Source organism: Rhinoderma darwinii, chromosome 1 (genome assembly GCF_050947455.1).
Source record: "Rhinoderma darwinii isolate aRhiDar2 chromosome 1, aRhiDar2.hap1, whole genome shotgun sequence".
NCBI lineage: Eukaryota > Metazoa > Chordata > Amphibia > Anura > Rhinodermatidae > Rhinoderma > Rhinoderma darwinii.
In genome coordinates this window covers 424,219,978-424,233,342 of record NC_134687.1, presented here as the reverse complement: position 1 = coordinate 424,233,342, position 13,365 = coordinate 424,219,978, and the positions used below count along the sequence as shown (strand labels likewise).

General features: G+C 42.2%; 1 protein-coding gene across 3 annotated transcripts in view; it reads left to right on the top strand.

The window, feature by feature from the left end:
• EWSR1 (EWS RNA binding protein 1) overlaps positions 1-13,365 on the top strand; it is a 52,200-nt gene that overhangs the window by 1,696 nt on the left and 37,139 nt on the right. For all 3 annotated transcript variants that reach the window (XM_075829989.1, XM_075829980.1, XM_075829998.1), the window contains exons 2-3: positions 12,501-12,537; positions 12,674-12,725. In XM_075829989.1, coding sequence (XP_075686104.1) covers positions 12,501-12,537; positions 12,674-12,725 — 89 coding nt within the window. The remainder of the gene's footprint in view (positions 1-12,500; positions 12,538-12,673; positions 12,726-13,365) is intronic.

Here is a 13,365-nt window from a genome sequence, read left to right as displayed (position 1 = left end):
ACTTTCTTTTAAATTGAAGTTGCTTGCCGTTGGTCTGACTTTTGAGCCCAGATGGATAGCTCGGGAGAAGTTGTGACTGGCCATACTCTACAGGGGAAGTGTAGTATTATGTGGCGAACGTTCAGACTAATGGCTGACCATGTAATACATTGGAAGGCTTGTTTTGCCTGCATCTCTGGCTAATAGAGGGGAGGGACTTCTGTTCTATGATGTCCATATACCGCCTTCATATGCCTTGTTAGCATGTCATGGTGAAACATACACTATCTAGTCAACTGGGGATATATGCCCTTACTTGCCGATCTGAGGGGTCTTACAAGAATGGAGGGAACCTAGCCCCCCACAATGCCAGTATGTGTGCTGTGAAAAGCAGTACAAAATTTTAGGGGACCCTCCAAGGTCATGCCCCGTCAATCAGCATATGCCATCACTTGCTACCACTGGAAAATCCCTCTAATGACATACACCATTCTGGAAACCTGATCATTATAGTGACACGGGTCTGTCTGATTCCATTGGTGTCCGTCATGCGATGTATCAACCACTATTGTTTTCGTGGTTCTGCTCCTGTGCTGGAGCAGAATAATGGAAACAGAGCCTTATTTTACTTTTAAGTAGATCTCTCATGAAAATATTCTTCCCTTATGCCAGGTCAGACTTTCTATGATGCCAAACAGCGCAGAAAATAGTGTTTGGATAATAGCCGAGAATCAATAGTGGGACCCATGACTGAATACGAAGTATTCATGAGCCCGATGCACATAATTGACCTGCGGTGCGGTTTTTTTCAACTGTAGCTTGTCGCTTAATGCTGTGGAATCGCATCTTTTCTGTTGCAGGTTTTCCCATTGAATTCAATGGGTTGATTACACCCGCATTGCGTTATTTGTGGCGGAATCATGGTGATTCCTCCCCAAAATCGCAAGTAAGACGTTTTTTTTTATAAAGTTATACTTACCGAGAGTTACCTGCTTCTCCAGTCCAGCTTCCCTGGATGACGTTGCAGGCCATGTGACTGCTGCAGCCAATCACAGGCTGCAGAGGTCACATGGCCTGCAAAGTCATTCAGGGAAACTGGAGCGGACATCAGAGTAGGGAGGGGGTAAGTATATGCGATTAATTTCCACAGTGAAATTTATGCCTGAAAAAACGCACTACAGTGTAAGTGTGGTGGGGGTTTTTGGGCGGCATTCCCTGCGGTGTTCAGGGTGGATACACTGCATAGCTTGACGCAGTGTATCTGCCCTGAATACGCATTGTGTTCCTACCCTTAAAGGGAATGTGTTGCTAGAAAAATATATTATTTTTTTTTAGTTAACAATGTGTAATCATTTATATACTAACAGTTTAAGTTTTTCACAAGTCAGGAAATATTGTAAATTAGATTCTAATTTATAACATTTCCATGTGCTGGTCACTAGAGGGAGCAATTCCCAAAATTGCAGCATTGGCATGTGGTAAAGCAACCTCATTGCTTTATGCTGCAAAATTGGAGAAGACGCACTCGCTCTAGTGTCCTCAAACAATCTTCAGCTCGCTGCTATAATGCTCTGGTATACTTTGCATATGCCCAGGGCAGACCTGGGGGCTTATATCAGGCCCCCGGATGCCATGACACGCCAACGGAGGCCTGTGATGGGTGACAGGGAGCTACCGCCCTCTGTCAACAAATTAAATTCTGTGGTCGCTATTGACCGTGACATTTAACAGGTTATACAGCCGCGATCGAAGTAAACTTCGATTGTGGTCGTTGGAGCAGGAGTCCGGCTCTCATCAGACATCCGAACCCCGACTCCAGCCTACACGGGACACCCGTGCAGGGCTTAGACTGGGCTGTTGTGAAAAGGTGGCGGTCTAGCTTAAGGCCCCTTAGTGACCACTGTGAAAAGTATTGGTGGTCGCTAAGGGGTTAAAGTGAGACTCTGGGCCCCCCACCTCAAACAATGCATCGATCATGCCAATGTGGCTTGTGTACTGAAATAATGTCTGCAACATATTCTGGAGTGAATGAATATCCTAGTATCAATGTATACTAGCCAAGGCAGCATCCATGAGAATCCTGGGCATTTGGACATTGGCTCAGTGCCCCCCTTGCTGAGATTATATTATCTCATGTGTCTGGCTGTTACATTAATCATCATTTTATCACTGGTGATATTCTTGAGGGCTTTTTTTTTTTTTCCTGTAATGGAAAGTTACATCCCGTTGGTATGCTTGTACAAACTCACCAATCGAAACAGGCAGAGTTTTAATGTAAAGTGGGTGTGGGCAAATTCTAAAAGACAAATAGTCAGTGCCTAAGAATCTGCAGTCACTCAGACATCACCTAATATTAGGCCTACTTCACATCAAGTTATTGCCCTACACTTATCGTGTACATCGAAGAGCTCCAGACATATACAATAAACACGTCCACAGGGCTCCCTTAGCCTGGGGGGCTATTTGGACAATGTAGTCCACTGTATGGCTATACAGTAAGATACTTTGCAGATTTTTTTTTTAATGGGTATGTCGGCAATATGAAGGCAATAACAAGATGTGAAGGGGGCCTTAAGTGTGATCACTGAAAATGTATGTGATGAATTTATTTATGATGCCTACAGGTAGTACAATGTAGTCCGTAATCTACCTCCTCTCTTTAGATGCTCAGACTGCTGTTCTGTCGTTTTAAGCTACATTTACTGATTGAAAACTTGAATTGTATTTACTACAGATCTACTATAAACAGGGCAACGATCGGCTAATTGCATAGTTTTAAATGCTGAAACTATTATCGTTGTCGGGAGCACATCTCCCTGTATAAACGGAGACGTGCTGCCGACATGATAGAAATGTATAGGGACGAGTGATCGGAGTAACGAGCGCTCGTCCCCATACATAGCTCCTCGTGAAAGGTGCAAACGGGTGCTGATCAACTAGCTGTGTAATATCACTTTTTTTTTTTTTAGTTAAACCGTTATTATATACATGATTAAACATTGTTCTAATTTTTTAAATTTTTTCACAAGTCTGGAAATATTATAAATTAGATTCTAATTTATAACATTTCCCTGTGCTGGTCACTAGAGTGAGCAATTCCCAAAATTGCAGCATTGGCATGTGGTAAAGCAACCAGATTGCTTTATGCTGCAAAATTTGAGAAGACACACTCGCGCTAGCGTCCTCAAACAATCCCCCCTCCTTTATCCTGGCTAGTGCTAGGAGAAAGGGGGAGATTGAATGTTCAAACCTCCTACACTGTGTGCCACCATTTTTTGAGCGAACACACAGTGTAGTAGGCTTACATACAGTGGTTATCACACACTAAGGCCTCATGCACACGACCGTAAAAACTCCCGTTATTACGGGTCGTAATCACGACCCGTAATAACGGGCTCATAGACTTCTATTGGCGACGGGTGCCTTCCCGTTTTCTCACGGGAAGGTGCCCGTGCCGTTGAAAAAGATAGAACATGTCCTATTTCAGGCCGTAATAACGGCACGGACAGTCCATAGAAGTCTATGGAGCTCTCGTAATAACGGGTGGCTACATGTGTGCACCCGTCATTACGGCAGCGTTGCTAAGCGACGTCCGTAAATAGTCACTGTCCAGGGAGCTGAAAGAGTTAACTGATCGGCAGTAACTCTTTCAGCACCCTGGACAGTGACTACCGATCAGTATAAACATGTAAAAAATAAAAATAAAAGACGTTCATACTTACCGAGAACTTCCTGCTTCCTCCAGTCCGGTCTCCCGCCCGTTGCCTTGGTGACGCGTCCCTCTCGACATCCGGCCCGACGTCCTGGATGACGTTTCAGGCCATGTGACCGCTGCAGCCAATCACAGGTAAATCACAGGCTGCAGCGGTCACATGGACTGCCGCGTCATCCAGGGATGTCGGGCTGGATGTGAAGAGAGGGACGCGTCACCAAGACAACGGCCGGTAAGTATGAAATTCTTTAACTTTTATTACAGAAAAGGCTGTCCCTTCTCTCTATCCTGCACTGATAGAGAGAAGGGGCTGCCGATTAGTGCAGTGCTATTTTGCTGCCAAAAACGTGCCCGTAAATACGGGTGGAATACGGGTGACACCGGACCCATATTTACGGGCACAGGTTCGTAAATACTGGTGCAAAACGGGTGGAATACGTGTGACACCGGACCCGTATTTACGGGTGGGAAAAAATACGGTCGTGTGCATGAGGCCTAAAACACGAACATACAAACTTAACTTACCTGCTCCTGCCTCCGCCGGTCCGTCCGCTCCTAGTGCTTGCTTCTAATCACATGTCCGGAAGCCGAGGCCGGAAGTAGTCATCTTACTGTCCGGCCGCGGCTTCCGGTTCACAAGAAAATGGCGCTGGATGTCGCTCGGCCGAAGACCTTCCATTTGGACTGGGAGCGGCGCATGTGCCGTTCCCACACAGACGGCGTACACCATAGTGAATGCGAACGGCTCCCGTTCGCATTCTCTATGGGGATGTATGTGCCGTATTCCATCTCTGTATGTGTCGTTAATCGACACATACAGAGATGAGAATAAAAATGGCAACACTAAAAACATTAACAAAAACAAATTGATATAAAAAAAATGTTTTTTCGCGACACCCTTCCTTTAAGGTGTGAGCAAGTATTGTCTGGTCAACTAATACCTTCATTAGTGAATACGTGGACAGGCCAACAGTTTCGCCAGCTGGTTGCCAGGGGTTTTAGCAGCTTGCAGTCGTAGGAGCTTCTTGTGGCAAATGGGTTTAGGGCAACCATTTTGCCAAAGGCTGTTCATTAATTTGATATGAAGCTCCGTGCAAAAAATGAAAATGTAGCTTCATGTATAGCTTTAAATCTAAGTTTTAATTATCTGAATGCTGCCATTTCAGACTTCAGCAGCGTTCTAGTTCGTAATTGTGGATCAAAATTACGGCCGTGTGCATGTAGCCGCAGTCTAATTTTCTGATCTCTCGTACATAGAGCCAGTTTCATTAGAAACCATTTAAAGAGGCTCTGTCACCAGATAATAAGTGTACTATCTCCTACATATTCTGATCGGCGCTGTAATGTAGATAACAGTGGTTTTTATTTTGAAAAACTCCTTTTTGAGCAAGTTATGAACAATTTTAGATTTTTGCTAATTAGTTTCTTTAATGCCCAAGTGGGTGTTTTTTAACTTTTGACCAAGTGGGCATTGTAAAGAGAAGTGTATGACGCTGACCAATCAGCGTCATACTCTTCTCCCCATTCATGTCCATTTGTACTCAGCACAGCGTGATCTCGCAGGTTAAATAATGATATATTGTAATAGTTCAGACTTTTACGGGTTAAAAGATATATTGTAGTATCGACTTTTATGGATGCGGCGATACCAATTGTTTATTTATTTTACTATCCTCAAGTGGGAATGGGGGGGTTTTAACTTTTTTTTGTTTATGGTGCACATAAAAAAATGAACTTTATTTTACACATTTTCATTTATTTTTTTTATTTTTTTTATTATGGTACTTTAACCAGCAATCGTTGGATCGCTTGCAGTATATCGTGATTCTGACAGGCTTCCACTAAGCCCTGCCAGAGGCAGCGCTTAGAGGCTCTGTCACTACATTGTAAGTGCACTATATTGTACATGATGTGATCGGCGCTGTAATGTATATTACAGCAGTGTTTTTTATTTAGAAAAACGGATTTTTTTTTTACGGAGTTATGACCTATAGTAGCTTTATTCTAATGACTTTCTTGGACAACTGGGCGTGTTTTACTTTTTGATCAAGTGGGCGCGTTGTGGAGAGAAGTGTATGACGCTGACCAATCAGTGACCAATCAGCGTGATACAATTCTCTCCATTCATTTACACAGCACATAGTGATATAGCTAGATCACTATGTGCAGTCACTCACATATTAACGTTACTGAAGTGTCCTCACCGTGAATAGCCATCACTACCAGCCAGCACGTGATGTCTATTCAGAATCCTGACACTTCGGGAACGTTTGTGTGAGATTTACAGCAAGGCAAGCGAGATTACGCTGTAAACGGTCATTTAAAACGAGATTACACATGCTGTGCTGTAAGTCTCACACAAACGTTACCAAAGTGTCAGGATTCTGAATAGACATCACGTCCTGGCTGGTAGTGATGTCTATTCACTGTCCGGACACTTCAGTAACGTTAATGTGTATGTGACTGCACATGGTGATCTAGCTAGATCACTATGTGCTTTGTTAATGAATGGAGAGAAGTGTTTGATGCTAATTGGTCAGCGTCATACACTTCTCTCCACAATGCCCACTTGGTCAAAAAGTAAAACATGCCCAGTTGTCCATTAATAAAGTAATTAGTATAAATCTAATATAGGTCATAACTCAGTCAAAAATGATCGTTTTTCTAAATAAAAAAATCACTGCTGTAATCTACATTACAGCGCCGATCACATTATGTACAAGATAGGCCACTTATAATGTGGTGACAGAGCCTCTTTAATAGGAACACAAAGATGGCGGACCTGGGGGCCTTTATGTGGCCCCAGGCAGCCATAGCAACCATTGCCACCCCGTGATTGATTAGCCGTTAGAGGGGGGCGCCCCCCTCTTTCTAACTATTTAAATGCCGCGGTCGCTATTGACCGCGGCATTTAACGAGTTAAACTAGCGGGATCACGCTTGTTTCTCTGATGTGTCGGCTGTAACATACAGCCGACACCTGCATCGTATGGAGCGGGTTCACTCCGTGCGCCCGTTCCATACTTCCCCTACCCGACTTTGGCGAATGGATATGTCAAATGTCGGGAAGGGGTTAAGAAACAAATTAGCATAAATCGAAAATGGTTCATAACTTGCTCAAAAATGATCGTTTTTCAAAATAAAAACCACTATCTACATTACAGCGCCTATCAGATTAGGTATGGGATAGGGCATTTATAATCAGGTGACAGCCTCTTTAAGGGTCCTTTTACATGTACACGAGCTTGGATGAACGATACAGCATGTTGATTGGTGCTTGTAGGGAACAGAAGGTAAAGTCTGTGGTCACCATGACCACTGAGCAGCACTAGCATGTTGAGCCATTTGGCCGACAGCGTAGAAAACACCAACTGTCAACTGCATTTGTTGGCAGTTGTAGTATTTTCTATGGAGTGTGCCAGTGCTGCTCGTGGTCAAGTGTTCATGGTCACAACAGACTTTAGCTGTGGGTTGTGTGTAATTTCGATCTTAAAGAGGCTCTGTCACCAGATTCTCAAATCCCTATCTCCTATTGCATGTGATCGGCGCTGCAATGTAGAGAACAGTAACGTGTTTTGTTTTTTTATAAACTTTCATATTTGGCCAAGTTGTGAGCTATTTTATATATATATATATATATATATATATATATACATACATACATACACAAATGAGCTTTGAAATGGACAACTGGGCGTGTTTTTATTCGTATGTCCAACTGGGCGTGTATTGTGTTTTTAACTGGGCGTGTTTACTTGTTTTACCAACTGGGCGTTGTGGAGAGAAGTGTATGCTGACGAATCCGTGACCAATCAGCATCATGCACTCCTCTCCATTCATTTACACAGCACATAGTGTTCTTACTAGAACGATGTGCAGCCACATACACAAGTGTCCTGATAATGAATATACGTGAAATCCAGCCTGGACGTCATGTGTAATCAGAATCCTGACACTTCTGAATCTTTTCTGTGAGATTTCAGCAAACCGCGCGTAATCTCGCAAGATTACGAGGTAAACGAGATTTAGTTTCCCATTTCAAAGCTCATTTGCATAAATATAAAATTGCTCATAACTTGGCCAAAAATGAACGTTTAAAAAAAAACGTTACGGTTATCTATATTGCAGCGCCGATCACATGCAATAGGAGATAGGGATTTGAGAATCTGGTGACAGAGCCTCTTTAACCCCTTCCCGCCGGATCACGTATATTAACGTCAATAAAAACGGTGTCTTACCGCATTTTGACGTTGCTGTACGTCATGGAGATGAAGCTGGCTCAGGAGCTGAGCCAGCGACATCACCGCCGGGTGACAGCTGTATGTTACAGCTGTCACCCTGAGGTATCGGCCAGGACCGGAACTAGCATCCGATCCGGCCGATTAACCCCTCACATGCTGCGTTCAATAGAGATCGCAGCATGTGAGGAGTTTATAGCCACCGGCACCCCAGCAACGTGATCGCTGGGTTGCCGGTGGCTGCAAAGGCGATCGGAGGGCTAATGCTTACCTCCCGATCAGCCTGTAACGGAATCCTCCTATGCCCCGTCGTCGGCGGGGCCCAGGAGGCTTCCGGTACCATCGGCAAAATGGCGCCGCCTCTGCTTCCTGCTCAGAAGCTGAGCCGGCGTCATCAGCAGTGGGTGTCCGCTGTATGTTACAGCGGACACTCCGATCTATCGCCAGGAACCGGAGCTAGCTCCGATTCCTGGCATTAACCCCTTCGATGCAGCGATCCATTGTGATCGCTGCATCCTAGAGGTTTGTAGAAAATCGGCAGCCTTGCCATGCGATGGCAAGGCTGGCGACTGTTACTATGGCAACAGGAGCCCTAACAATGGACTCCTGTCTGCCATTACGTAAGCTGATTAGGCCCCGCCCAGAGGGGGAGCCTGATCGGCTTGCTGTCAGTGAACAACTGACAGTTCCAATACATTGCACTACATAGGTAGTGTAATGTATTAGAACATCAAACAAACAGTTGGACATTCAAGTCCCCTAGTGGGACTAAAGAAAAGTGTAAAAAAAAGTCAAAATAAAAGTTGTAAAACATACAATAAAAGTTTCAAATAATAACACAAAACACAATCGCCCTTTTTCACTTATCAAGTCATTTATTATAGAAAAAAATAATAAAGCCATACATATTTGGTATCGCTGCGACCGTAACGACCTGAACTATAAAAATATTATGTTATTTATCCAGTGCAGCGAACGCCGTAAAAAAAAAACCTCAAAAGCACTGCCATAATTACTGTTTTTTTTGTCACGGTCTTCCAAAAATTGAAATAAAAAGTGATCAAAAAGTCGCATGTATCCAAAATTGGTACCGATAAAATCTATACCTCGTCTCGCAAAAAACAATCCGTCACACAGCTCCATCGACGAAAAAAATGTAAAAGTTATGGCTCTCACAGCTTGGCGACAGAAAAAATACATTCTCTTTCCAAAAGTAATTTTATTGTGCAAAAAGTTATAAGAAAGTTCTATAAATTTGGTATCGCCGGAATCGTACTGACCCGCAGAATGAAAGTAACATGTAGTTTATAACGCATGTTGAACGCTGTATAAAAAAAAAACAACTAAAAAAACTATGGCAGAATTTCAGTTTTTTTTGTCACCTTGCCTCCCAAAAAAAGTATAACAAGTGATCAAAAAGTTGATTGTACCCCAATATGTACCAATAAAAGCTACAGCTCGTCCCGTAAAAAAAGAGCCCTCATACCACTACGTCTATGAAAAAATAAAATAAGTTAAGGCTCCAATAATTCAGGAAAGAAAATTATCCACTTGTGAAGGCCCGAGGGGAACGTTTCTTCTGTTTCAAAAGGCGATGTATCAAGGCACTAAAATTGGGGAACCAGGATGGGGAGGGCCCAACCGTATCCGCTGGAAGCGACGGTGCCCGTATTATACCAGGACAACGCTTTCCCGGCAAAATTCCCCAAACTGCAAAGGTGCGGAGTGTGGACCAAAAGGGGGATAAGGAAGGACGCCAGTTATCAGTGCGACATTGGCCTGTGCAGACAGGATCGATCACAGCGTAACACACATCTATGGATCATTTTATTATTTTTTTTTACCTTATTATTATACCACCTGACTATGCCCCTGATGTACTCTGCCCAGCTCAGATATGCCCCACATTATAAACGGAAACAGTGATACTCCAAACAAAACTATTACCAAGCAAATTCCACGCTACAAAACCCAAATGGCGCTCCCACCCATCTGAGCCCTACAGTGTGCCCAAACAGCAGTTTACTTCCACATATATGGCATCACCATACCCGAGAGAACCCTTTTAACAATTTTTGGGTGCGTGTCCCCAGTGGCACAAGCTGGGCATGACATATTTGGCACTGAATTGGCATATCTAGGGAAAATTTTTAATTTGTACCTTCCGCAGCGCAATCATTTATGGAAAAGACACGTGGGGTGAAAATGCTCACTACACCTCTTAATAAATGCCTTGAGGGGTGCAGTTTCCAAAATGGGGTCACTTCTCAGGGGTTTCTTTTATTATTTCACATCAAAGCCTCTGCAATTGTGAACCAATGCTTTGTAAATCGCCAAATTAGGCCTCCATTTTACATGGTACTCTTTCACTCCTGAGCCCTGTCGAATGTCCAGGCAAAAGATTAGGGCCACATGTAGGGTGATTATAAAACAGGGAAACACCGCATAATAATTGAGAGCTGTCTTGTTATGGTGGCACAAGCTGGGCACCACATATTGGCGTATCTAAGGAAAAATTCCCATTTTCATTCTCCCACATCGTGTGCACACGAATTTCTGCAAAACACCTGTGGGGTTAACATGCTCACTACACCCCTAGGTGAATACCTTGAGGGTGTTGTTTCCAAAATGGGGTCACTTCTGGGGGGGATCCACTGTTTTGGTCCCACAGGGACTTTGCAAATGCAACATAGCGGCCAGAAACCAAATGCAGCAAAATCTGTACAACAAAAGCAAATGGCGCTCCGTCCCTTCCGAGCCCTCCTGTGTGCCCAAAAAGCATTTTATGACCACGTGTGGGGTATTGCCGTACTCCAGAGAAGTTGCTTTACAAACGTTGGGGTTCTTTTTTTCCTTTATTTGTTGAGAAAATTAAAAATTTGGAGCTAAAGCTACGTCTTATTGAAGAAAAAGGATTTTTTTATTTTCACTACCCAATTCTAATAAAATCTATGAAACACCTGTGGGGGCAAAATGCTCACTACACCCCTAGATGGATTCCTCAAGGGGTGTAGTTTTCTCAATGGAGTCACTTTTTTGGCGTTTTCACTGTTTTGTCCCCTCAGGGGCTTTGCAAATGCGACATGGCCTGCGCAAACCATTCCTGCTAAATTTGAGCTCCAAAAGCCAAATAGCGCTCTTTCCCTTCTAAGCTCCGCTGTGTGTCCAAACATCAGTTTATAACCACATGTGGGGTATTTTTTTACTCGGGAGAAATTTCTTTACAAATGTTGTGGTGATTTTTCTCCTTTAGTCCTCGCTACATTATCTTTGAAAGAATGACTATTTTTATTTTCACGGCCTACTTCCAATAATTTCTGAAAAAAACCTGCGGGGTCAAAATGCTCACTATACCCCTAGATAATTTCCTCAAGGGGTGTAGTTTCCCAAATGGGGTCACTTTTGGGGGATTTTCACTGTTTTGGCACCGAAAGAGCCCTTGAAACCTGACATGGTGCCTAAAATATTTTCTAATAAAAAGGAGGCCCAAAATCCTCTAGGTGCTCCTTTGCTTCTGAGGCCGGTGCTTCAGTCCATTACCGCACTAGGGCCACATGTGGGATATTTCTAAACTGCAGAATCTGGGCAATAAATATTGATTTGCGTTTCTCTGGTAAAACCTTCTGTGTTACAAAAAATAGATAAAAAATGAATTTCTGCAAAAAAAAATGAAATTTGAAAATTTCACCTCTACGTTGCTTTAATTCCTGTGAAACGTTTAAAGGGTTAAGAAACTTTCTAAATGCTGTTTTGAATACTTTGAGGGGTGAAGATTTTAAAATGGGGTGACTTTGGCGGTTTCTAATATATAAGGCCCTAAAAGCCGCTTCACAACTGAACTGGCCCCTGTAAAAATAGCCTTTTGAAATTTTCTTGAAAATGTGAGAAATTGCTGCTGAAGTTCTAAGCCTTGTGACGTCCTAGAAAAATAAAAGGACGTTAAAAAAACGATGCCAATCTAAAGTAGACATATGGGGGATGTTAATTAGCAACAATTTTGTGTGGTATAACGGCCTGTCTTACAAGCAGATACATTTACATTTAGAAAAATGCTAATTTTTGAAATTTTTCACACAATTTTGGTGTTTTTCACTAGTAAATATTGAATTTATCGAGCAATTTTTTCCACTAACATAAAGTCCAATGTGTCACGAGAAAACCATCTCAGATTCGCTTTGATAGGTGAAAGCGTTCCGGAGTTATTACCACATAAAGTGAAATATGTCAGATTTGAAAAATAGGTCTGGTCCTGAAGGCCAAAATGAGCTTGGTCCTGAAGGGGTTAAAGGGGTCGCCTACTTTACTAATAAAGATGTCGGTGCAATCTGCTAACAGTAAATGATAAAGAGCCGCTACTTTGTTTAGCACAGTCTTCATAATCGACTGAACAGCGCTGTAGTCCTAAACATGGCTGCGTCTGGTGGGGCACGTGACCTGACTCTTCAATCAGCAGCCTCCATTGAAAAACGCTGCACATTATTGCTCATGCAGTGTTTTTCATTTCCGGCTGCTGATGGAGGAGGTGAAAATTGATACCCCTTTCTAATAGTTTTTGTTTTTTTTCTCTTGTAGATTATAGCACGTATAGCCAAGCTGGTGCTCAGCCGAGGTAAGTGTCTATTTATTTTTTTTTGCTTTTTCTGTATGAAAGTGGTTGATGCAGTATCTGCAAATCACTATTTAGATATAGCATGCTATCCACATTGATTTGATTTTATTCAATTTTTTTATTTTTTTTTATTCAGCTATACTGCTTATACTGCCCAGCCAACTCAAGGATATACACAGACCGCTCAGGTATCAATATTACTGATCTCTGTAAATGGGTTTTAAATTTTATATAAATGTGTGTTCTAGCACTGAAACTATTGTAAGTCCTGTGTCTTATAGCTATATCTACCTTTTTATTATGTATGATTTTTAAGGTTGAGGCAACACAATAATTAACTGGAACAATAGAAGGCAGAATAATGGAACTGGGTGCTGGTAACCCAGAAAATGTAATAAAGAAAAAGTAATGCAGAATCTTTACATAAGCCAATGTTGAATATCTTTGCTCCGGAGATAAAATTGCTAACAATCAGAAAACGGAAAGATTACCCTAGTTAGTGGCATTAGCCAAATCCTGCGGTTTTCCTTTGCACTAGTGTCCTCCACGTTTTTGTTTTTTTTGAGGCATCCGGTTCTTAAGTTGTGTTTTTTAATAGCCTAAAAAAAGCATAAAGCATGAAAATATTTGGGTACATGTGCAAACCGATAGAAAACTGAGAGGAAAGCAACATTTAATGAAGATACCCATTTTAAAAATGGTCAAGGCTAGTCTTGTAGAGATTCTGTAAATGCTCACTTTGGCTATATATATATATATATATATATATATATATATATATATATATATATATATATATATATATATATATAATATATTATTTAAGAT